This window comes from Ictidomys tridecemlineatus, chromosome 1 (genome assembly GCF_052094955.1).
Source record: "Ictidomys tridecemlineatus isolate mIctTri1 chromosome 1, mIctTri1.hap1, whole genome shotgun sequence".
Lineage (NCBI taxonomy): Eukaryota > Metazoa > Chordata > Mammalia > Rodentia > Sciuridae > Ictidomys > Ictidomys tridecemlineatus.
The window spans coordinates 126,850,233-126,876,666 of record NC_135477.1 but is presented as its reverse complement, the minus strand read 5'-3'; the positions used below and the strand labels follow the sequence as shown (position 1 = coordinate 126,876,666).

The 26,434-nt window shown below is 38.1% G+C and overlaps 1 protein-coding gene across 2 annotated transcripts in view; it reads left to right on the top strand.

The window, feature by feature from the left end:
- Positions 1-11,814: 11,814 nt before the first annotated feature.
- The window catches only part of Ppp2r2b (protein phosphatase 2 regulatory subunit Bbeta), a 437,378-nt gene continuing 422,758 nt past the window's right edge, over positions 11,815-26,434 (top strand). The window contains exons 1-2 of one of the 2 annotated variants that reach the window (XM_013358114.4): positions 11,815-11,986; positions 12,108-12,185. In XM_013358114.4, coding sequence (XP_013213568.1) covers positions 11,977-11,986; positions 12,108-12,185 — 88 coding nt within the window. In that variant the 5' untranslated portion in view covers positions 11,815-11,976. The remainder of the gene's footprint in view (positions 11,987-12,107; positions 12,186-26,434) is intronic. The other variant, XM_040272822.2, reaches the window with a different exon arrangement.

The window sequence follows — 26,434 nt, the reverse complement described above, 5'->3', positions numbered from 1 at the left end:
TCAGTGGGAAGCCAGTGATAACTAGAAACTTTTTAAATGTTTATGAGTGTTTTGGTTGGATGGAACTAAAAGCAGGAAAATATTTATAAAACCACCTGACATAAGGATAGAGGCATACATATACAGATAACAGAGCCTAGTAAGGGTGTCTGGGGAAGGGTTGGAGGATTAAATCCAGGAGTGCTCTTATTACTAACTACATCCCTAGCCCTATTCTTATTTTTTATTTTGAGATAGGATATTGCTAAGTTGCCCAGGCTGGCCTTGAACTTGTGAACCTCCTGCCTCTGCCTCCCAACTCACTGGGATTACAGGCATGTGCTACTGTACCTGTCTCGTGTCATGTTTGTGTTTTTGTTTTTGTCTTTAACCCAGACTGACTATGCACAGTAAATTCCCAAGTGTAGAAAAGGAGTGGAAAGAACAGATAAACCCAGTCCCATTTTTCATGCTCATTGCATAACTGCTGGCGGGAGATGCTATGACCTGGAGGAGCTCTCAGGAAGTTTATCAAATTTCTGCTGATGACCAAGATGGAAGAGCAGGGTCTGGACTTAGCCTCCTGTCTGAATAAATAAGTAAAAGATATATGAAGCAATGGTTTTCAAGACACTCGATAGTAGACAATGAAGGACAGTGATCCCTGAGAGATGGAGGAAGTAAAGAACATCAGCCTCACAACTTCCCAGCTGATAACCTTGAGTTTCCAGGCTACAGCCCAGGCAAGGGAACCTAGGTTGATCCTAAGAATTCCTGGAATTGAGGAGACAGAGCTGAGGATAGTTGAGATCTGTCACTCAACTCCATCGTTAAGAGACCAAGTCAGCTAGAGTCTGAAGACCAGAGAACTAGAGAGAAGAGATTTTCACAGAGGGAACTCCACAGATGTTGAGGGAGTTCTCATCAAGTACTCAGAACTTGATACTGTATTGCACAAATGTGAAGAAACTACAGGAGCCACCCAAGAGGATTAGAATGAATAGTAACCAACACTCACAGGGTCAGAAATAGTGCCCACCAAACTGTAAAACCTCATAATCCAATGGGTCTTTTGTAAAGTACATAAGAGGTTAAGACCTCAGGAATGAGATTATGCCTACACAAATATGTCTAGCTTTGGTTTTCCTTAATAAGTTTTCAAAAACAAAATCAGAAGAGAATAAACTATTTCTAAATAACCTCCTCCTCAAAGAAAGCCAAAAGCTATTTATAGAAAAACACAAATACATAGCAATTGTTTTAATCAGCTTTAGGTCACTGGGGCCAAAAGAGCTTACATGAATCACTGAGGGGAAGAAAAGTTTATTTTGTCTTACCATTTCAGAGGTTCAATCTATGGTGAGCCAACTCCATAGCTCTGGTCCTTGGTGAGGCAGAAGGGCAGGGTGCAGAAAAGCTGCTGAGACATAGGAGATGGTGGTGGGTTTAGGGGGCTAGTAGGAGGGCTCTACTCACAAAGGACAAAATATAAACCCCCAAATCATGCCTCCAGTGACCTATTTTCTCCAGCCACCCTGTCTATAGTAACCATTCAGTTAGTCCATATGAGCAGATTAATCCACTGACTGGGTTAAGTTTTCCTAAGCTGATCATTTCAACTCTGAACATTCTTGCATTGTCTCACATGAGTTTGGGAAGACACCTTATATACAAACTAAACACTCACCAAGGTAAGATTCACAGTGTTTGTCATCCAATAAAAATTTACCAGGCAAATGGCAATTTGTAATGGGGGAAAACATAATCACTTAAAAATGATGTATATATCAGAGGAAGAACATCGAAATGTAATCATCAAAATTGTATTCCATATGTTCAAAATATAAGCAGAGACATAAAAGAAATAAAAGATAATCTCAAATTGAACTTCTAGAGGTGGAAATCACAATGTCTAAAATGAAAAATACTCTAAGGTTAACAAAAGATTGACATTGCAGGAAAAAAAATTTAAACAATGAGTGAGCTTAAAACACACAGTAATATAAAGCATCCAAATTAAAATGAAAGGTGAAAAGAATCTTCAAGAGTGAGTAGCATTGCTGGACCATAGGAGAATTCCAAGTGAATTAATATGCATCTATATGGGGAAAGAATAGGGGCATTAAAATATCTGAAGAATTCATGGCTGTAATGTTTCTAAATTTGATGAAGACTTTAAACACGGAGTCTAAAAGCTCATATCAATGTGCATCACAACCTTTACAAAACCAGTGATAAAGGGCAAATTTTAAAAGCATTCAAACTTAAAAAGACACATTATATACAGAATAAAAAAAATAAAGGTGACAGATTCCTTGTCAAAAGCCATGGAGTAGCACCTTCAAAGTGAAATGCAGCCTTGTGTCACCTACACTTCTACACTAGTGAAAAGACCTTCAAAACTTCTTCAATTACAGAGGAACGAAGTAGTCCAGACTTTGGGGATGGTACCAGAAGAAATGACTGTCTTCAAATTAACAAGTGGTAAACAACTCCAACAGAACACATGGAATGTAGCCTTTGAGTCACTTCTTTAAAAGCCCCCTGTTCTTGCTAATGGGCAAAATGATAGCCTCTGCGGCAGGAGTCTCCTGGGTTTCTTCTTTGCTAGCAAAGCAATAAACCTTCTTTTTCCTTTTTCTCAAAAAAAAAAAAAACTTTAATCATACAAAAGCTGAAAGAATTCATATCCAACAGACTTGCACCATGAAGAATATTAGAGGAAGTACTTTAGGCAGAAGGAAAATGCTAACAGATGGAAATATGGTTTTATTGCAAGGAATTTACAACACCAGAAATGGTAACCATATGGGCCCATATAAAAACCTTTATAATATTATTTAAATCTCTTTAAAAGGCAATTGACTATTTAAACAAAATAATAGCAATATAGTGTAGGGTTAAAACATGTAAAATGTATGAAAATAATTTCACAGAGATTAGAAATGGGAATATATTATTATAAGTTGTTTGTGCTATATCTGAAGTTTAAATCACTAAAGGCAAACTGTGATAATTTGAAGATATACACTATAAACCTTATAGCAATCATTAAAGCAGCAAAAGAGAATTATAACTCAAGATTCAAAAAGGTAGATAAGAGGAAGTGATAAAATAAACCCAGTAAACCAAAAGAAAAGCAGCAATAAATGGGTCAAGGGAATGAAAAACATATGAGATAAATAAAAACCAATAAGGTAATGGATTCAAACATAACTCTATCAATAAGCATGATAAATGTGTGTAGTATAAACACTCAATTAAAAACATACTTTCAGATTGGATTTTTTAAAAAAATCTAGTTACATTTTTCCTGAAAGAAATGCACTTTAAACATTCATATGTTAAAAAGTTAAAAGTTGAAGGATAAAAAATAAAGATCATTCCATATTGATGAAGGGACCAGTATATCATGAGAAAATAACAATCCCAAATGTTAACACACAGAGCCACGGAGCTTTAAACATATAAAGAAAATAGTAACAGAAATGAAATAATAAATAAACCTATAATTATATATGTGGAGATTTCAATGTTCCTTTCTCAACAACTGATTGAACAAAACTAGTAAGAATACAGAAGACTAAGCAACACAATTAGAAACTTGACCTAACTGCCATTTATAGAATACTGAGCAATATCAGAACATATATTTTTTCAAGTGTACTCAAAACATTTACCAATATAGATCACATTTTGGGCTACAAAGTACTTCATAAAAGTAAAAGAATTTAAATCAAAGTATATTCTCTAGCAATAATGGAATTAAATTAGAAATCAATGGGAGAAAGATCTCTAAGAAATCTCCTAAAGATTTCAAAACTAAATAATATACCAGGTAATAATTCATAGGCCAAAGGAAAAAGATCAAAAGGGAAATTAGAAATTATTTTGAACAATAAAAGTGAAAACCCAATATATCAAAATTTTTGGCATGCCACTAAAATAGTACTTATAAGAAAAGTTGCAGCACTGTCCTAGTCCATTTTCCATTGCTGTAATAAAATACTTAAGACTGGATAATTTATAAAGAAAAGAGTTCATTTACTTTAGAGGCTGAAAGCCCAAATATCCTAGCACCAGCTTTGGTGAGGGTCACCCTGACTGTATCATATTATATTGAATGACTTCATGATGGGAGCAAAGGAGATAGAAGCCAGAGAGATACTGGAGATGATCCAGGATTACTCTTTTATAAAAACTCTTTTGTGAGAATTGACCAGGTTCACATAAACCACTTAATCCTTTCCAAAGACAATGTGCCCAAAACCCAATCATATTGCACTAGGCCCCATCTCTTAAAAGTTCCCCCACACCTCTCCCATCGCCATACTAAAGACCAAAACTCCAAAGCAAGAACCCCTGGGGGACAAAGCACATGCAAGTCAGAGCATGCACTAAATACCTATATTAGGAAAAAAAAGTGTCTCAAATTAGTGTCTTCAGCTCCCACTTTAAGAAACCAGACAAAGAACAAAAAACATTTATTCTCTGGGAAGATCTAGCCAGACTGGTCAGGAAGAAAAGAATACACAAAGTACTAATAGCAGCAACGAATGCAGAATAATTCTACAGAGTCTCCAGGCATTAAAAAGTATAGTAAGAAATTGTTACAATGGGAGAAAGATCTCTAAGAAATCTCTAAGAACCCCTGGGTTATTGTACATAGCAATAAATCTTACAACTTCAGTGAAATAGAGAAGTTCCTTGACAAGACAGATTGTCAAAGCATCTCAAGAAGAAATAGGTTGCTCAATTCACAATAGGTAAACTATGGAACCAACCTAGGTGTCCTTCAATAGATGAATGGATAAAGAAAATGAGATATATATATATATATTCAATGGAATATTACTCAACTTTAAAGAAGAATGAAATTATGGCATTTGCTGGTAAATGGATGGAGTTGGAGAATATTATGCTAAGCAAAATGAGCCAATCCCAAACAATGAAAGGCTGGATGTTTTCTCTAATATGCATATGCTAATTCACAATAAGAGGACAGGGAGTACTAGAAAAGAATAGAGTTATCTTGGATTAGGTAGAGGGTAGGGGATGGGGTGTGGGAATAGGAAGGATAGTAGAATGAAACAGACATTATTACTTTATGTATATATATGGCTGCATGACCAATGTGATTCTACAACATGTACACTCAGAAAAATGAGAAATTATACCCCATCTATGTACATTAAAGTGCATAAATGCATCCTATTGTCATGTATAACTAATTAAAACAAATAAAAAATATTTAAAAAGAAGAAATAGATAACTTGGTTAACATTACATCTGTCGAAGAAACTGAATTAATAATTAAAACCACACATTGAAACCATCAAGCCTGGATCATCACTAGTAAATTCTTTCACATATTTCTGGAAGAAACTACCAATTATTCACAAAATTTCCAGAAAATTCAAAAGAAACAAATAATTCTCTACTCATTTTATGAAGTCCCCATTCCTCGATGACAATTTCCCTCAGGAGCATAAATGCAACCATTCTTAAAAAAAAATCAAACAGTATAGAAAAGACAAAATATGCTATGACCAAATAAAAATAGCTTTAACATTAAAAAATAAATTACTACAATTAAGAACACAAATTTATAAAGAAAAAATATGATTATCTTAATACCTGCAGACAAAATATAATCCAGTCAACATTCCTGATAAAAATCCTCAACAGAGTAGGGATAGAATGGAACTTCCTCAACCAGATGAACAGGTAAACTCACCCAGGAAAAAATCTACAGTTAACATACTTAATAGTGAAAATCTGAATGGTTTTCCCTCAGATTAAGAAAGGATAAAGATGTCTAATTTCACTGCTTTTTACAAGAAGTTTTAGCCAGTGGAAAAAAAATGAAGAAAAAAGAGATGTGAATGGCAACCAAGCACCAGAAAGATCCTCACTTAGGGAAGTGCACATTTAATGAGCCAGATCCTATGACCTTCCTGCAGAGTAGTTAGTCCTGAACACTGTGACCATGCTATGTGCTGGAGAGGAAATGGAGCAGCTGGAACTGTCACACATGCTGGGGACACCATCACTTTCACAACTATTTTTCTCTTCTGAAAATGTTAAAGAGATGCTTACTATGTGGCCTAATCACATACTTTTAGGTGTTCAGCGAAGAGAAATCAAAGCATGCACAAATGTTTCTAGAAGTTTTCTTTGTCATAGTTACAAATTGGAAACCACCTACATTCAGGTGAATAGATGACCACATTTTGGCATGGAATGTGATGGAATTCTGGTCCTCAAGAGGAAGAAACGAACTACTGATACTTGTAAAACTAAAGCCAGAAGAAGAGTGTATACACCATGGGATTGCATTTAGATACAATTATAAAGTATCAACTAATATATAGGAACAGCAGACCAGAGGTGTCCAAGATTGCACGGGCAGAGAAGGGTTAGAAAAGCTTACAGGCATAAACAATCATTTGGGGGCTTTGGCTATGTCTACTGGTTTGATTGATGTGAAAGTTTTAAGGTGGTGGTATGGTATACACATGCCAAAACTGATCAAACTGTGCACTTTACTCATCTCCAGTTTATTATATGTCTATTATGCCCTCAAAAACTTTTTGAAAAGAGAGTGGAAAGGATAACATTAACCATTTATCAAAACCTCTTTATAAATATTAGAAAACTAACAAAATAATTATTGTACATATGGGAAAGATGAGAAAAATGTGATATCTTGATCTAGGCCACTTTTAAATCACATTTCAAAGTGTCTTGAAGGAATGCATTGATCAATAGTGCAACTTAGTTCTCATTCTCTCAGTATGTAGAGATATTTACATCAACCCACTTAAGGATGTGCAGCACCCTCACTTCTTGTGATTTGTAAAATGGAATGAGGTTTCCAAGGAGGCACACCCCAGCATTATTATTTCTTTGAGACTTGAAAAACTTCTTTCCTTTGTTCAGAAAATAGATTCTTAGAGTGTAAGAAGATCAAGAGAACAATAATGAATGAGTCACTCCACGGTCCCACCCATCGCCCAGGATTTCTTCTGCACCTTCCTCATCACAAATCCCTAATTGATTCTACCATCTTAATAATCAGTCAAATGTAGCCATTCCCTTCCACCTCCTTTCCTTTTCTTCCACCAGATGGACTGTTGTGATGGTCAGCTTAGCCAATTAACAATTACTTTGATTGCCAATTTAAATCATCCAGTGGATTAAATCCAGCAAATCAATCCAATGATGGTTTCATCATAATCTCTCTGATGGCTGATTCAATTCTGTGCTAAGGAAAAGTTTGACTTTAAAATTTGACATCTCTTCCTTCTCTACTTGTGCCAGTACTTTGTGAGCTCACTGATAAGTTGGGACACAGAGGCAGTCTGCTTTTTCTAAACACACTAGTAGCTGCTAAAATCGAGTAATATATAGAGTGTTGCAGTAAAAAGTAAAAACAAACAAACAAACAAAAAAAACCCTTCTCTTTTATTACTGAATTATGAAGTTTCCTTTATTTTTAGCTGTTTCTAGAGCACATGAGTCTCTCCTCATAGGGATCTGGCACCCACATAGGAAGATTTCTACACCAAGTTGAGCTGGTTAGATACTTATTTATGCTGAATGCCTTAGTAAGTTATGGTATTGTCAACACTCAGAGAGGACTACAGTATTGTAGGCTCTTTCTACTGCAGCCTATAACATAATCAATTTCAAGATCGGTTACTCTAGGAGAAAATATATTTGGGCAAGAATTCTCTGTCTTTTGCTCTCTCTCCCTCATCCTTTTCCTCTCTCTCTGCAGAGAGAAGCACACTGCTAGCACCAAACCCATGAAAATAACTCTTTGCTGTGGCCTCCCAATCAATAAGGAGCTTTATTTGCTGCATGTCACACCCTCTGTTCATTGTATTCACTAAGCTGAGTTGGCACCAAAGAGGCAGCACAAAGGGCAGCCTCAATTCTGAAGGGCCCTGTGCAGGACATCAGAGCCCTGGGCTGACTCCAACTCTGCTGTTAATTCACTGTGTGGCCATGCCCACTCTGGGCTCCAGTGTCCTCTGCTTTTGAATGTGGTGTTTGGACCAAATGATCCCCAAGTGCTGATTGGATTAAGAACTCATCTATCATGTGATCCTAGAAATAAGAGAGGTGTACGCCATCAGTGAACTGACCTCCTGGCCATTCAGAAGGTGAGACCAAGGCCTATTTGAGGCACAGGTGAGGAGAAAGGAATGAACATCTTCCAGGATGTTTAGCAACTGGCTAAACACCAGCCTCCAGGTAGAGAATGCCTCTTATGACATTGTTACCACAGCAACTGGAGTGTCATTTGGCTCTGGAGTTTAGGGAAGCTGTTAAAGTCTGTATCTGAAGAGAAACAAAATTTTCTTTCTCACTATGTTGGCTTAATTCTCCAGATCCAATTTAGCAATCAAATATACTACTCTAAAGAGTATTCATTAAAACGGAATTGTTATCTCACCAAACCATCACCTGAGAGGTAACCTGGTGGTTGAAGGGAGTCCTAGGTGTGCAAATAAGGTAACTTTATTGTGTTGTGAGCTCTTTCCCTTGTTGGGGGTCTCACTTTTCGATCTGTAAGATGGTGAGGATGAACCAGGTTATTATCTAAGTGTCTTTCAGGACAAATATTCTCAGCAGAGATTTGCAAATTGCTGGCACAAAGAAAATATTCAGCCTGTTGATGTGGTGTGTTTTGCCCTGTGCTGTGTGAGCCCTGTATGTGAGTGTTCTAATTTAAAACAATTTGGTGTTTTAAAATTTGGGGTTATTTAAATTTTTGAATTATTTACAAAGTAACCCTGATTTCTGGCATCTTTGGGGGAAAAAAAAATCAACCAATTGATGACACTGGCCTGGACTCCTTCAAGGCAATATTCAGCTGCAGCCAATCGGCTTCCTCCCCTATAGATACTGCCTAGGTCCTCCAGAGCCTACCATCTGTACCATTCCTGAGCTGGTCACAGCTTCAGGTCAAGTGTGAGATCATGAAATGTCAGGCCAACTTTTCTCCTGTACATCTTAAACCATCTAGCTTTGTGAGCACTTTTAGAATAGAGATGGCATGGTCAAAACTCTCTTCACTAATGCTATCATCTTGGGGGACAGGCAGAAACTGGATCCAATCAGAGCCTACCCTAGACAAGAAAACTGACTGGACCTTGCGTAGGCCACTCACATCCACCAAATGGCACTAGTCCACTGAACTCACATCCCAAGGTAGCCATATCTGAGAGTGATCCTTAGGAACTATCATGGGCCTGTGAACTGGTCACATGACCCCTTGCTTTGTATCTCTCATTAAGCAATCAACTTATTTCACATATAAGCAAGTTTCCTTCCAGAGGTAAGATTTCTTAAAGGAATAAGAATATCTAGACTCTGGCTCATTTTTAAATCAGCCTGTGTGTGTGTGTGTGTGTGTGTGTGTGTGTGTGTGTGTGTTTCAGAGCTGAATGCATCTGCTTGATGTAATGTATAGGTTCAAAGTCTACACCCAGAGTCACAACTAGAACTGTGCCAGGGTAAACATGGGGCCAAGCCTCATCGGTAGCTAGTGTTCCCTAAGAGAGAGGTGCATCCCAGATCTCAGCACCAGCAGTGGCATGGTGTGCAGAGGGCCAGTGTCAACTCCAAGGAAGCATAAGAACCTATCCAGGGATGTGTGATGCTGAGATCCTGGGCAGAACTGGAAGTGTAAGAAAGAATCAACAAGAGGACTGTGGGCCTGATCTTTCTGTGCACTAATAAATTCTCCCAAGGCCTGCCTTATCCTTGCCCAGGTATTAGTTTTGCTGGGAATTTTTAGCCCTGTGTAGTCTTGGAGGTGACATTGATAATTTGCTACTTGGTGGCATTTAAAACTCTATTCCACTGTCTTACAAATGAGACTCCAGTTCAAGTGATGAAACCTCTTTGGGTCTAAGGACCTATCTATTAATGGGCAACTGACGTCTGCACACTGGAGACATTGAGAGTCAGACAGTCTAGGTTGAAATCTCTGTTCTGCTGTGTCCTGTGTATGACCTTGAGGGAATTACAGAAAATTCCTGAGTCTTAGTTTCTTCACTTAGAAAATAGGAGTGATAAAATGCTCCCCCATGCATCTGAGTGAGCTTGGAGATCCTCCACATCCAGTGGTTAGCACAGTGCCTGCCTCACAGCAGCTAAGTGGACATTCCTCAGCTAATAGTTTCCTTTCTTACCAATAAACATTAAAAAAAAATCTTTCCTGATGATAATGTCTGTTATCAAGTTGTCGTCTCTGCTAATCACTTCCAATGTCCACACTCCTGGGAGATGGGTACCCTTGTCCTTTCTACTTTGAAGATGAGGAAACACAGACAGGCTCATCATGTTTAGAAACTTGTCCCAACTCAGAGACAAACTATAACCCTGTCTAACAGCAAAGCATCCCTTCTTAAGAATGCCCCTATGTGTGCTTCTTCCATCCAATATACTCCAACATAGTGAGAAAAGCAGGTGGAGCAAGCTCTACCCTCACATGGTTGAGTGAGTGAAAGTTTCCCTAGAAGAATTCAATACAGATCTGTTTCTGACAATGAGAATCACTATTCAATTGTCTATGCTTTTAAAGAGTCAGTTTAGTTTTGGTATTTCATGGTTTTCATTCTACTAAATTTAATTATTCTTAAATTCATACCCTTTTCCAAAAATAGACTGTGCAATTTTTTTTTTTTTTTTTTGGTACCAGGGATTGAACCCAAGGGTGCTTCTTAACCACTGAGCCACATCCACAGCCCTTTTTAAATTTTTTTAAATTTTGAGACAGGATCTCTCTAAGTTGCGTAGGGCCTTGGTAAGTTGCTGAGGCTGGCTTTGAACTTGCTATCCTTCTTCCTCAGCCTCCCAAACTGCTGGAATAACAGGTACGCACCGCCACACCCAGCTTTATTTTATTATTATTATTGTTAGTTAGAAAAGGAAACAGGTTTAATTTGGCTTATATTAGTTCCAGAGCATGGTCAAAGGGCTGCATCTGGTGATGGTGTTCTTGATGGCAGAGTCCTGAGGCAGTCAGTGTAAGGCATCTTAAGAGTTTCCGAGGTTTAGTCCAAGGGTGGCCATCCCTATAGCTCTGGGCCTGAGTTGAGGCAGAGCATCATCATGGAAGGTCCAGAGGAGGAAAGCTGCTCAGCGTGTGACAGCCAGGGAGCAGAGAGCATCCCCCTTTAAAACCTAGTAGAGATCAAAGTTCACACTGCTGAGAAGGGAATGGACTCCGCTGCTCTCCAGCAGTGTCTGAAAAGGACCCTTCTGACTTGAATGTGTACATTAGTGAGTGTATTAGACATGTACTCAGATTAGTATTGGATACCTACATTTTTAGAAAACAGAAATCACAATAAGCCAAAAAACTTAGCGTCATCAACTGTCTGATGAGACTTTGAAACAGAAACCCACATGGAACAAAACAGACCACATTTGTCAGGAACCACTGAGCCACATCCACAACCCTTGTTAGCGGCTCCTCACCCCAGTGCTGCCCCTTCATCCCCCATCAACTTTTTCTTTTTTTTTTTTTAACTGTCCCCTGCTCTTCAGTCAGCTCTGACTTTGGCAAGTGGTCAAGAAGTGAACAAGAGAGATGCAAGTTCTCTGGGTGTCTGACCCTTACTGGCCAGTCAATCATGCAAGCTGTGTAACTCAGTATTTTTTTTTAAAAATGTTGCTGTTCTTTTCCTCTCACCCCTCTAATGAACTGCCTCTTTCGCTTCTCTACCACCACAGAAGGAAAACAATCGAAAGCATTAGTATTCCCGTGAAAAGGGCCAGTCACACAGGGTGCGACTGCGGGCCCTTCATAACAGCTCTCGGACGCTGCCAGGGCCTGAGAAGGGACGAACTCCAATTGCTCCAGTTCAGCCTCCTCCTGGCAGGGACAGAGGGAAGAACAGCACGGGGATTCACAGCAGGACCTGGTGCCTGCCGCTTGACTGTTCTCCCAGGACCCAACATCTCTTCTTCAAGGCCATGATACCTGGTGTGTAAGTCTCCACTTAGAAATGCATAGGTCACCCTATGTATTTCTTTTCTTTTGGGCCTTTTAAGAACAATGGGGGCACTCTTCCCTAACCCAAAGTGTCTCCTTGTGTTGCTTTCAGGAATTGGGATGCTCACCCAGGACACGCTATGGTGCTTCAGCCAAGTGAAAGGCACTATCGAGATTGGAACGACAGAAGGTAGGATGCAGCTCCCCTGGCCCTTTCCCTTGCCTCCTTTGGGGGTGTGTGCTGGTTTCCGATGTGAAAACTTTCATTTTTGCTTTTTCAGTATAAGTCTCCACACATCTCCGAAGAGTATTCTGAGCTAGCAATGGATTGAATCATTTCTGTCTACACTTTCTCTGTGGTGAAGTTTATTTTATTCCCATCAATGAGACAATTTCCTTATCACTGAAATAAGCTTTCAGTGAAATAAATCGGTTTACAGAGAGAGGCTAAACGAGGCAAGCCTGGCTTCAGAAGGGTCTGTCAGCTCTGCAGAATTCTAGGACCCAACAGTTCAAGACTGTCAGCCATTAATCTCCCTCCACGGTGTTGAAGCTCACTGGCTTCACATGGAGCACACAGGGAGACTGAAGAATTCAAGTTCGGTCATTTGAATTATGGGAACATTGAGTCCCAATATCAGCATGTAATTAATTGCCTTACTGGTTCTCAGGAGATTTTTCTCATTCCAGGGTCCTTTACCTGGGATAATGCATTAGTTTTTTTCTCCTCCTGAAATAATCATTTTAATTCTCTTCATTTTTTTTCCCCTCTCATAAGCCTGGGCTTAGAGACTTCCATGACTCTCCCTATGGATTCTGCATTTCAAAACAGCTGAATGATAGGCCCTTGGAAGGAACTAGAGTAGTACTTGTGGGTGTTTTATATAAAAGTTTAGAGGTTCTAGCAAGAGGCAGTCAGGATTTCCTGAAACAGATTTTACTGCATTGATTGCAGGTATCCACGTGGCAAAACGTTGGTCTAAAACTCATTTTAATGAATGATAAATGAACAGTAGACAAGGTTGAACCTTAATATGAAACATAATAGGACCGATCCATGTGAAGTTTGAGTCATTTTGTAGCATTTTAATGCTGAATAAAAAATAATTTGTGTAAATTTTAATCTGAATAAGTTAAGGAAATAATTTATTCACCATCTTGTTGTAATTTATTTTTATAGACTCAGTCTAATGGTGAGTAGGCTAAAACCACATGATCTGTGTTTAAGAGTGGGGGAAACACAAAATTAAGTAAACAATATTTTATTATCTATACAATTATAGTTTTATATAACATCTGTTGTTTTCATGATGTATTGACAAATGGAGCTTTACAAATTTCCTTTTAAAGTCCCTCTGAAGACAAAGCAGGCATTATTTAACTCATTTTTTGCCCATCTAATAAAAAATATTTCTCAGTATCTTCTACATGGCAGCAATGTGCTAGGCAGTAGGTATTTTTAAAAAGGACAGGAGGAAGAAGGGCATGACCTATCTCCTAACCTCACAGATCTTAAGCAAACTCAAGCTCCAGTTAATCAGTTGTTTTGACTCAAAATCACTTGTGCTTTTTAAACGATAAAGACGTTCGGGTCCCTTAGTGCTACTGAGTTAGAGGTTGGAGACCAGGGTAACACAAGGAGTTAATGAGCTCACCCAGGTAATTCTGATGGAGTGGACTGGCATTTGGGACCACAAGGCTGCATGACTTATTTCTGATTACTCATTGCTCTCAGGCTGTGGACTTAAATCTTGTCTTTCTGAATGGTTCCCCACCAATTGTGAAATTTCTGAGTGTCTTAACTCTAGCTCTTATCCTTGAGTACTTATTGAGCTCTTACACTTCCTTCTAACATAATTCCCACCAAAACCTTATGAGAGGGAGGGAGAGAGAATGAGAAGGAAAAGGAAGAGAGAAAAGCAGGGATTTCTGAACTGAAATAAAATTCCATGCATGTATGATTTTGTTGGGATGAATCCAACTACTGTGTATAACTGTAAAGCTCTAATAAATAAAAGGAAGAATAAAAAGAAACATTATGAGAGAAGATAATTTTATTCCTACTCTACCTATGAGGATATTCAAGTTAAACAAGCAAACAGGAAATATTAAGTGATTTGCCAAAGGCTCTCTAGCTAATGGGCAAGCAAGTTTCAAACCCAGGCTTGGAACCCCAAACCCCAAACTGCTCTTCAAACAGTTTTGAAAATGGAGATTCTGATGTAGCAGATTGGAATGAGGTCAATTGATCTATGTATTTCACACATGTTTTTTGATGATCCATCCATCCCAGTGAACTAAAGATAGATTTAAATGTTTGTGTACATGATAAATAAGTAGCCTGATTAAATTGACTATTAATTGGATCATGAAGTCAGAATCCAAATGACAATTCCTACTTTGTCTGGAAAATGCACTACAAAATGGTATAGGAGGGCTGGGGATGTGGCTCGAGCGGTAGCACGCTCGCCTGGCATTCGTGCGGCCCGGGTTCGATCCTCAGCACCACATACCAACAAAGATGTTGTGTCTGCCGAGAACTAAAAAATAAATATTAAAAAAAAATGGTATAGGAAGGCAAAACCAGGAGTTAGGTTGGACACTAACATATACACTGTCATCAAGTTTCCCTGGCCAACATATCTGTGAGGTCATTTAAACTGCATTAATAGTGCCTTGATGGTAGTTGGATATTTGCTAAGCAAATTGATGAATAACTCTTACCTGCTATTGGTTAAAATCAGGTTGTTTTTTTTTAAATTGGTCTATTCTTCCCACATTGACTTTCTAAACTGATCAGCCAATGAAGAGTCTCCACTTTCCTGTCCTTTTAACTTTGTCCTACTAATGGCTTTTTCCATTAGTCAATGACATTGACTGACTTGTTTAATGTCTCTGTGCTTCAGTCTCTTTATCTGGAAAATGGGAATAATAATATAGGGACCCACTGTGACGACCATGTGGGCTAGGTGAATAGAAAATATTTTTAATTATGTAGAGATGTGAGCATGTGTCTTGTTAGATTGTTATTGGTTACTCATATCTGCTAGAGGGCTAAGAAGGTGAAATGATAAAAATAAAGATGAGTATTTTAGCGCAATATTTTAGGACTTCAGATGAATGATACTATGAACTAAAAACAAACATTTATTAAGTGTTTACAATACCCAGGGTACCATCCCAGAAAGGGAAAGTATAAAGATAAATAAAGTCCAAGCTCTCAAGAAATGTACCACTGACTGCTGGGTATAGTGGCACATGCCCATAATGCCAGTAGCTCTGACGGCTGAGGCAGGAAGATCACTAGTTCAAAGCCAGCCTCAGCAATTTAGCAATTTAGCAAGGTCCTAAGCAACTTAGTGAGACCCCGTCTCTAAATAAAATACAAAAAAAGGGCTAGGGATGTGGATCGGTGATTGGATATCCCTGAGTTCAATCATGGGTACCAAAAAATGAAAAAAAGAAAAAAATAGAAAAGGAAATGTACCATTGAAGAGGAAATGGAATATGCTAAAGTAGAATGCATTATACAACAATAAGCATGATACAAGATAAGGAGAAGACAAAATTTCTTTGATTAAAGGCTAAAGTGCTTTGAATGCAAAAGAGGAAGAAATCTCACACATTTAGGGGTAGATAGACAAAGATAAACTTATTTAAAAAATTATTCATGGCTTATATTAGATGCATTTATTATTAAATACATTTATTTTGTGCTTTTCTGATGACTAGAAAGATTTAATGTAACTAAAACATATGTCCAAAAATAAATTACATTCATAATCCCACAACCCACAGATCAATACTGTTAATAGTTTGTGGTATATTTTTCTAAACTTATGCATAGATATTCATCAGTTGATTCAGTTAACCAACAAGTATTATGCACCAGATACTATGTAGTGGACTGGCCTTTTTTTTTTTTTAACAAATGGAAATATTTCATATGTTTTTGTTTTTACCTAACAATATATAGTGATCATTTGTTATAGTATAAGAAGTAGTATGCCCCAATTATTTACTCAATCTTGAATATTTATAACAACAGGGTTATGAACACCTAATAGCATCTGTGCTAATAGAGCATCTTTATGTCCGTATGATAGACTGGTTCAGAGCACAGGTTCCCCAGTGGAAACACCTGGTTCAAGTGTGGCTTCTCTGCTGGCATGGAACAAGTTGTCTCACATTTATAGCAATTCCATTCCCTGATATGATGGAATAGTAAAACTTATTTTGAAGAACTGTTATAATAAAATAATAAGACAGATATTTTAAACAACATAGCACATAGAAAATGTGCAATAATTACATTTTGTTACTGTGAATTTATCATTGAGAAATGACCTCAAAAACAGAATTCCTTGGTCCAGTTTTACATAGACGTATTTTATCTTTTTTTAATTTAAAATACCCAGGGTCTTTTAGAAATATGTTGAAGACTTAAAATTTACTAGGAATATTTAACAGTGACCATTGCTCAAAATATCCAGTTTAAAGCATTTAAAAACTGGTCTTATAAGACCCCATCCATCGATACCTCTTTAACTATTCAAGTGTCTCAGAAGGGTTTTAGGAAGCAGAAAATATGAGACATGAAGTAGTAGAAACAGTGTGTGCAAAGGTCCAGAGGTTTGTAAATTCAGAAATAGGAAGGACTTTCTTTTGTGGGGTGTAAAAGCACTTATAGAAATGCTTGACTGACATTTAGTGATATTCTACATCTGATACCAAGCCAGTTGGTATTGCTGAGGTTTGAAAAAGCTATTGCTGTGCCAGGCTGACATAATTAAAGTCAAGTCAGCTCATTCCAGACAAAGCAATGAAATTAGTTTATTGGTAAAGTAGGAATTTGACTCTATTCATTAATTAACTCTAATGCATTAATTCCCTCCTGCAAATATTCATCAGGTATTTATTAAGTGGCTGCTCTGTATCAGCACTACACCAGGTGAATACAAGTTTGTAAAAAATTACCTTATAATGGATAACATAATGACAATTTAAAAAGAAGAAAATAAAAGACCTTCAAGTTTTTGATGAAAATGGAAAATGAACGAACAGAATGGCATGAGAGAGTGCCTGAGGAGGTCACTATGGTATGGAGCACGAGGACAGATCTCCTTGAGGAGGTGACCTTTGAGCCTTAGCCTCAAACTTGGGAACCAGACTTGGAATGAGCACATGAACAGGCCCAGCACCAGGGGAGAAGGTGAGGTTTCCAAAGCACAAAGAAGAGCCCGTCCCATCCCATTCCATTGAGAAAAGCTCACAGCCTGAAAGAAGGAGGAGAGCTGGTAGGAGGGGACTTGACCAGGCAGGGTCACCTTACAGCACCTGGGTGCATCACTAAATGTCATTCAAGCATTTCACGTCCTGGGTCCCACCCACCTTTTGGGAACAGTGGGACTCCTTCCCACTGAAGGAGTCTAAAGCTGTATGTATTCCTAGAGGAAGTCTGAGACAGTGTAGTTCAGTTAGGAATGACAAGAGGAGGAAATGAAAACGGCCTCCAGGTAAATTTTGGAGAGAGGTAAAATAAGGAAATAAGATAGCTCCCAGGCACCAGTAGTCCACCTTAACACAGCTGGAAAAGAAACCCAACTGGGGAGGAAAAGCCTAAGTTCATTTTGAACATCAGAAGTGTGAAGTGGCCATCATTATGCAAACGCCAAGAAGGAAATGTGCATGTGAGGGTTTCAGAGAGAATCCAGGATGGAGACAGAAGCTGGGAGCCCTCATGTATAGATGGCATGTGAAACCACTGCCCCACATGGGATCCCATAGCATGCCGTCCAGGTTCACATGCAGTTGGTAAACAGCAGGAGGATGGCTTGGGTCCTCCACTGCTTTCCTGGTAGCTGGAATGCCATTTAAGCATGGTTCATTTAGTTTAGGTCTTAGAAGATACCCATGGAAGTTTCTGATTCTGTGAAATTCAAGTGTTTGACTTACCATGAATGCATATTCCATATAACACATGAAGCTTTACACTATTTCATTGGTAGAAGTAATTTGCATGTGAAAGTTGACCACTCTGTTCATCAAATTTTTTTTTTCATTAATTTTTTGGGAGCTGGGTCTGATTCTGTGCATAGGAAAAAAGAATTATCTGGTGGAGTTTCTAGGTTTTTTTCTCAGCTACAGCAAATAACTATTTTCTTTCAGATATTAAAATTCCAGGGTCTTTTGTTTGTTCATTCTGCAGTTCTTCAATGCCTGTCGGTGTAGGTCATTTCATCTTATTCATGGGAAATAATTATGGTATTTATTCTGTTTTGCTACATGGGAATAACCTTTGTTCCTTCTCCTCCTTCTGAAAAGATCATTCAGGTACAGGGAAGGATGAAGCATTGTACTGATTCAGATTTCTAATGAGAAAAAAAAAACAACATCAATTTGGCTGTCAATATGAGGTGCATTCTACCCACCTTAAAGCAAAAGCCGACAGCTCGAGAACCCCTAGCACAGAGGAGGTCTCTGCCAGCTGCATTTGCAAGGGCATCTTCGTTTTGCACTGATGTTTGAGAAATCTCAGGATAGTAGAAATGATTTCTCAGCTACCCTTCAGTGAGTCTGACTCCTTGCTAACACCCAAAGTGAAAAATACCAATTGGGTTGCTTCCAAGCAGTGTAAAGGCCTGTGACCTTCTCCTCATTTTACCGAAAATCAGCTGTGGACAATAAACTTTCTCAGATTTTCACGAAACCTAAGGGGCATAAGATGATTGTGACTTCGCCCCCACAGATCATAATCTAAATGATCCAAAATGCTGTCTTCTTTACCTCACCCTTCCCTGTCCTGGATATGGGAGGAAGCAGTGACTTTGGTAAGAATTCCTGTTTTAGGAAGAGATCTTGTCTCATTTGCTAGAAGCTTTCTGGATCAGCAACTCCCAGTATTGTTAATCAATTTGAAGTCTGGTGAGCCCAAACTTTAAACTTGGTTCAACTATCCAGTTTACAAGCTTAGGTCAATGGATGATTTTCAAACAATATTGTACATATAAACAACCTGGGAAGGGTGTTAAAACACACCCTACCCAAGAGAGTTGAACTCACAGGTTTGGAATAGGGCCAAGGAGCTTGTGTGTTTCACAGGTATTGCAAATAATTCTAGTATAAGCTGATCTAAGAGAGACACTGAAAAACTCCATTTCTTTCCTTACATCAGAGGGCCACTGTGAGAATATCTGAGGAGAACAGATAGAATATCTGAATGTCTTTGAGTGCTTTTAAAGGAAACCAGAACAGCAATAAATAAGAGGCTACTAAGAAGCCACGTTCTCTGCCCCAGGCACTGGAGGGAAAGGAAAACCTCCCCTTTGTGCATCAAAGGAAACCAAGAATCTCCTTTCTGTATGCAGCTGTCTATAGAGAAATTTCCTATGCAACTTCACTTTGTATGGCGTTCCAATCTGCTAGAAGCAAAATTGGTCCGATTATGAACATGCTGCAGTGAGATGAAAGTACTTTTTCTCAGCTGTGATGTGGGATGTCTGTTGGAGAAGGCTTGCTGTCTCTGCAGGTGGCCTGGTGAGAAGTGGACTCTGTGGAGGAGGGGAAGCAGGTTCTTTGTGCAACACTGACACCAAACACCCTGTTCTTTTCTTATGCATTAGGTAATTAAACATTTCCAAGCCAAGAAAGATGAAAAAGCTCCATGGCTGATCATTTCACTCCTTCCCTATTGCCAGTAACTTTAAATGTGTTTAATTAATGCGTACAAATGGAGCATCTAGTGTGTGTTAGGTACTGGAGAGGGTCATGATGCCATAGTCATGGGTAAGACCCTCTCAACCCCCTTCTTTCAGCACATATCCTCTCCTGAGGATATCAACAAGTGGTTTCCAGTTATAATCCATTGTACATATAAAAAGTTCTAGACAACTAGTAAGTCATTCAACCCACAGTGGAATAGGCAAGAGAACAGGAAAGGCTTGCTAGAGCAACTGATGGTCAATAAGAGACCTAAAAAAGTAGTAGGAATTAAGCTAGGCATGGTAGTGTGTGCCTGTAATCCCAGGGGCTCAGGTGGCTGAAGCAAAAGGATCATGAGTTCAAAGTCAGCCTCAGCAAAAATCAAGGTGCTAAGCAACTCAGTGAGATCTTGTCTCTAAATAAAATACAGAAAAGGGCTGGGGATGTGGCTCAGTGGTCGAATGCCCCCGAGTTCAATCTTCGGTACCAAAAAAAAAAAAAAAGAAGAAGAAGAAGTAGTAGGAATTAGTGGGAATTTTTAGGCATACAGGCCCACATTTTATTCATTCCTTTGGGTTAATTATTTCACTTTCTTGAACTATTTTAAGAGGATGAGAGGTTTTGCTAATGAGATCTTTAAAAGCACTGCAAAATACCTGGCCAGGATAGAGTGAAAATAATGCTAACTCTACTTACCTAGTCTTCATAGAGCAGACTCTAATATTGGCTTTCAATATATTGTCTCATTTCATCTTTGCCACATTGATAAGATGTGAGGCAGGTGCCTGTTCAATGCCATTTCACAATGGAAGCAATTAAGGGTCAGAAAGTTTGAGTTACCCCAGTCACACACCTGCCTGACCTCAGAGTTGATGGCCTTAACCTTTGTGACAGAGCACTCCTGAAAAGTAGCCTGGCAACAAGTAGCAGCTCCAAAAATATCTGTTGAATGAATATAGTAGTTCCCAGCTATGTATAGTTTTGCTATCCACAGTTTCAGTTACCCACAGTTAACCATGGTCCAAAAATATTGAATAGGGGGCGGGGGATTCCAGAAATAAGCTAACCATAGGTTTTTAATTGCATGCCATTCTGAATAGCATGATAAGCTCTCATGCTGTCCTGCTCCATCCCACCCAGATATGAATCAACCTTCTGTCCAGTATATCCATATTGTATATGCTACCCACCCATTAGTCACTCTATAGCCATCTCAGTTATAAGGTCAACTGCCATGGTATTACAGTGATCTTGTTCAAATAACTCTCATTTTACTTAACAGTGGTCACAAGGCATGAGAGAACTGATGCAATAGATGCATCAGGGTATAGATATGGAAGGACAGATTAACTCTGCTACTATGTGGCAGTACTGCAGGGCATATAGAAAAAAATATTGTATGTGTAGGGTTTGGGTCTGTTTTGATTTCAGGCATCCACTGAGGATCTTAGAATATGAATAAGAGTAGACTACTGTATAGCCTTTAGTAAGCAGTAAATGTGAACAAACAAAAAGATCCGTATTGCTGTTAATATAACAATAGTGAATATTTTTTAGAAGAATAAAATAGCCCATTCAAGACAATCCATTTCAGATACATAACACGTTTCTACTTTTTAACATGGGTCACTTTATTTCTTAGCACTCATGGGAGATAACTAGAGTGAGTCTTATAATCCCATGTTAAAGACACAAAAGAGATAGTACAGATATTATGGACAGCAGGTAGATTATTCTTTGTAGAGATGAGCAGATTAAGGCAGAGTTCCAGGTAAATGGAGATAAGTTGTAAATTTCCCAGGGTCTCATAGAAAGCAGAAAGCAAATTTTCAAGTCCTACACCAGCAATATATCTACTGCTCATCTTCCACTGGACAACAGGTTTGTTGGGGTCACTCTGTTCTAGAGACACTGGCTGTGCGTTTAAGGTGTAATTCACTTTCATGAAAATGTAGGTCAGTGAACATAAGGCAGCTCAAAGGAAATCATTCAAGATGCTTTTAGGTATAGCATAAAATTCCTATCAAAATACATAGGCCAGTAAAAGAATGATACCTCTCACTAGTTCTGCAAATATATACAAAGCACCTGCTATCTGCTGGGCATTCCAGGTATGGGAGATTCCACAGTAGTGGAGATAGACAAGAGGTAAAAAAAAAAAAAAAAAAAAAAAAAAAAAATATATATATATATATATATATATATATATATAAAGAATAAGCAAAATATAAGCATGTAAATGCAACAGAGGAAAATAAAGCAATATGGGGCTATAGAGGTTTTCTCTTTTAAATAGGATGATGGAGAATATAATTTAAAAAATTATATTTAAGCAATGATCCGAAGACAATAAGAAATCAAGTCATGTGGATATCTGAACAAGAGAATCTCAAGTAGAGGCAATAGCCAGTGCAAATTTTGCCCTGAGGCAAGAGTTTATCCGTCATGTTCAAGGTCCAGACATGAGGCCAGTGTGGCTGAGTTGAGTGGGGAAAGGGGAAAGTTAGGAAAGATGGAAACAGAAAGATGAAGGCAGACACCTACAAGAGGGGACCTTACAAACCATTGTAAATACTTGGACTTCTGCCCAAGGGAGATGGAGAGCCACTATTTTAACACATTCTTTCTAGCAGCAGATCAATAACAGATTGTATGGGGTCAAAGTGGGAAGCAAGAAGCCCAGTTAGGAGGTTAGGAGGCAGTAATCCAGTTTTATTGTTTTCACACAATAATTGTTGAGGCCCCGGAGCTGAGAATTCCCCAGCCAAACTCAGCAAACAGGACTCAGATTCCAACTCCTGCCTTGCTGTCCTTGGAATGTCATCTTTGTCCCAAGATAACAGTAGCAATTCTGAGCATCACACTCAGATCCAACAATATATCCAAAGAAAGGATATCCTGCCCTTCATTTTTTTTTTAAGCAAGGAAACTTTCCCTGACACTTTCCTTGCAAATTTATCTCAATGTCCCCTTGGCCATAGTCTGAGTCATCCACCCACTTCCAAGCCAACTGTTGCCAAGGAGAATGGCATCAGCCTAACTGGCTTACACAGATAGGCTTGTATCTAATTTGATGTCGAATCATCATCCCTGAGTGGAAGATACACAACAAAATCTTGGCTTTGCAGCAAGGAATGGGGCTGCAGTTGAGGGTAGCCCACAACAAAGCTGACCACAGGAAAACGCAGATATGCCTCACTCAACTTCATTGCTACCACTGGGCACAGGGAAGGGGGTCACTGACTTGTTTTTCGTAGAACATTTGGCTGGAACAAATCCAAAATGCCAACTTTCTCGGACTTGCCCTGAAGCCATGGTCTGAAGTGTATGAGGAGAGTATTTGCCATTTTTTTATGTTACTAATTAAGCAGGCTCAGCATCGCCCTACTTATATCGCTGATATTATTTGTTAATGGCATTCAGAAGCTAAGAATAAATGACTCAGCACATGCACACAGTCAGGCAGTTCCTGGTTTTGTCTTCAGATTTCAAGTAAATAGTATGCCTTTTTTTTCCAACATACTTATTTTTAAAATATTTATTTTTTAGGTGTAGATGGACACAACACAATGCTTCTTTTTATTTTTATGTGGTGCTGAGGATCGAACCTGGGTCCCACCCATGCTAGGCGAGCGCTCTACTCCTGAGCCATAATCCCAGCCCCAACAACATACTTATTTTTAATTTATTAAGTAGTGCTTTAAAAAAAAGACAGAGCACAGCCAACTTACAAGAGGTAAGATACTGAATGTCATTCATCTGTTTATTCAATAAATATGGATTGGGCATTAGGTGTTAGAAACACAGAAGCACTCAAAACAGCTAACATCTCTGGTGTTCATGGGGGGCATCTAGACAATAGAGAGTGAAAACTCACAATGACACAAAAGAGAATTTCATATGGTGACATGAGCTACAAAGAAAATAAAATTTGGACATGTGGGAGGGGCTGACAAGGGGTTGGGCATGCTATATTAAGTGAGTGTTCTTTGAAAGTTATTTTAAAAAATTTTTCATTATGCATGGTATTTCCATAATTTTGTCAGCTGTTTTAAAAGAATCATTATTATCTATTGTTTCAGGAGTGATTCTTCTTATTACAATTTAAAGCAACCTTTCTCCAAATTATAACATAAGTCTTCTCTCAGTGTGTGCTTCTTATTCTACCATTAATCAAATATGCAGGTAATTTCAATGTTGGAAGTTCTACACCAATAATACTCAAGCAATAATGTTTTCCAAATATTGATATTAAATGCCTGATTTCTAAGGAAAACTAATGGAAATTATTTACAACTTATCACTCACATGCTTCAGAAATTATTTCTTGTTCTTTTTCAGTCTGTGATTCATGTAAAGTGCAGCTTCTCATCAGGTGTACCTGAGAATGTTTTAAATATGTAATTTACAGCTTTTTGAAGACAAGCTGTTTTTTTAAAAATATTGTTATTTAATAGCAACTTAAATTAATCCACAAAACAACAACTGGAAAAAGAAATTCACAAACTGTGTTTTTAAAAAAACAACTCAGATGCTACTTTTAAAATATTTGCATTCCTTTTCACATTTAATAATACTCTGTATAAAAACTTGAGGGCATTGGAGAAATTTTGCTACAGTTAAGAATATGAACTACTAACAGATGGTCTGAGTTTGAATCCCACTGGGACTAATTTTTGTCACTGAATAGGTTTCATAACCTTATTTTGATCTAACCTCTCTTTTCTCCTCTGGGAAATGGGAAAAGAGCAGCTTCTTCCTCAGAGGCTTTCCATGTGGATTTAGTAAAATAATCCGCATAAAGCACAGAAAAAAATCCTAAATTATTGTTAGTTGTGATGCTGATGAAAACACAGATTACAGGACAGGGATGAAGCTCAGAAGCAGCAAAGATCTGGGTTCCATCCCCCATACCCCCCCCCACACACACACACTACAAGAAAATTAAAATGACTTATCATCCTATCACTTCAACCATTATTTAGTTTCAATGTTTAGTATTTGATAAGTTTACTAAATTTTCTTCTAAATGGCAATCAGGCCCATGCATGTGTTTACTAGTCATTACTTAATCCCAGGTATGAGCAAAAACAAGCCAAAGTTTGGGAAGAACAGTGAACACATGTAGAGGTTTCTAGGCTCAGGTTCTACCTACATGATGTCAAAGAAGTTGAAGAATATTATGGAAAACTAGTTGCTGGGACATCATTAATAGACATGAACAGTTAACTAACACTACTTCTTTTTAACCACTGCATTATTTGCCTACTCTATGCTAGTGAGCAACTGTGATTTGAACATTTAAATTCATATTGAATTGCAGTTTGAAGGAAACAGGAAAGACAATCTCTGATATCCCCATTCTCCAGAGGGAAGGGCTGAGGTTCAGAAAGGAATAGGGGTACAATCAGAGTTGTGGATTCACTTTTCCATTACCACTTCATGTTTCCACTACTGAAGTTTCTATGTAACAGTGTGGGGTTAGATAAGCTCCCTGATTATCCTCTCCAGCTCACAATAATGGAACATTATTCTGCCTTTAAAAAGAAGGAAGTCCTTCTTTTTAAAGGCAGAATAATACAACATGGATGGATGGACCCATTGACCAACATGTTAATTGATATAAGCCAGCACAGAAAGGCAGATAACACATGATCTCACGTATGTGTGAAATCTAAAAATGTTGAACTCATAGAAGCAGAGAGCGTAATTATGGTTTTCAGGGACTGAAGGTGGTGGTGTATATTGAGGAAATGTTGGTCAAAAGATACCAATTTTTTTTTTCTTTTGCAAGATATTTTTTGGATTCTTTTTTAGATATACATTATAGTAGAATGTATTCCAACATATGCATACATGGAGTATAACTTATTCTCATTAGAATCCTATTCTTGTAGTTGAACATGATGTGGAGTTGCATTAGTAGTTTATTTATATATTAAAATTCCAGTGATGTTTTTGGTAGAAAATAAAAATCAGTCATGAAATTCATTTGGAAAAATAAGAGGCCTGGAACAGCCAAAGTAATCCTTAACAAGAAAAGTAGAGCAGAAGGCATCAAAATACCGGACCTCAAGTTATACTGCAGAGTTACAGTAACAAAAACAGCATGGTACTAGCACCAAAACAGATGTGAAGACCAATGGAATAGAATAGAAGACACAGAGATAAACCCACATAAATACAGACAAAGGCACCATAAGCACACATTGCAGAAAAAAATAGCCTCTTCAACAAATGGTGCTGGGAAAACTGGAAATCCATACATAGCAGAGTGAAATTTATCCTCTTTCTCTGACCCTGTACAAAACTCAACTCAAAGTGGATCAAGGACCTAGGCATTAGAGCAGAGAGCTGTGCCTACTAGAAGAAAAAGTAGTTCCAACTCTCCATCATGTCAGATTAGGCTCCAATTTCCTTAAAAGACTCCTATAATGCAAAAATTAAAATTGGCTTAGGAGCCAACATCCTCAACAAGATCCCTAAAGCACAAGAAGTAAAATCAAGAATCAACAAATGAGATGGTATCAAACCAATTTTCAATGAAGTTTCTATCCATGTAAAAAAGAAAAGATACCAATTCTCAGACAACAGGAAATAAGTTCCAGAGACCTGCTGTACAACCCAATGACTATACATAATGCATATACTAAAAATTTGCCAAGAAGGTAGATCCTAAGTGTTTCACCACAAATTAATAATCTATATGTGAAATAGTGCCTGTGTTATTTAGCTCAG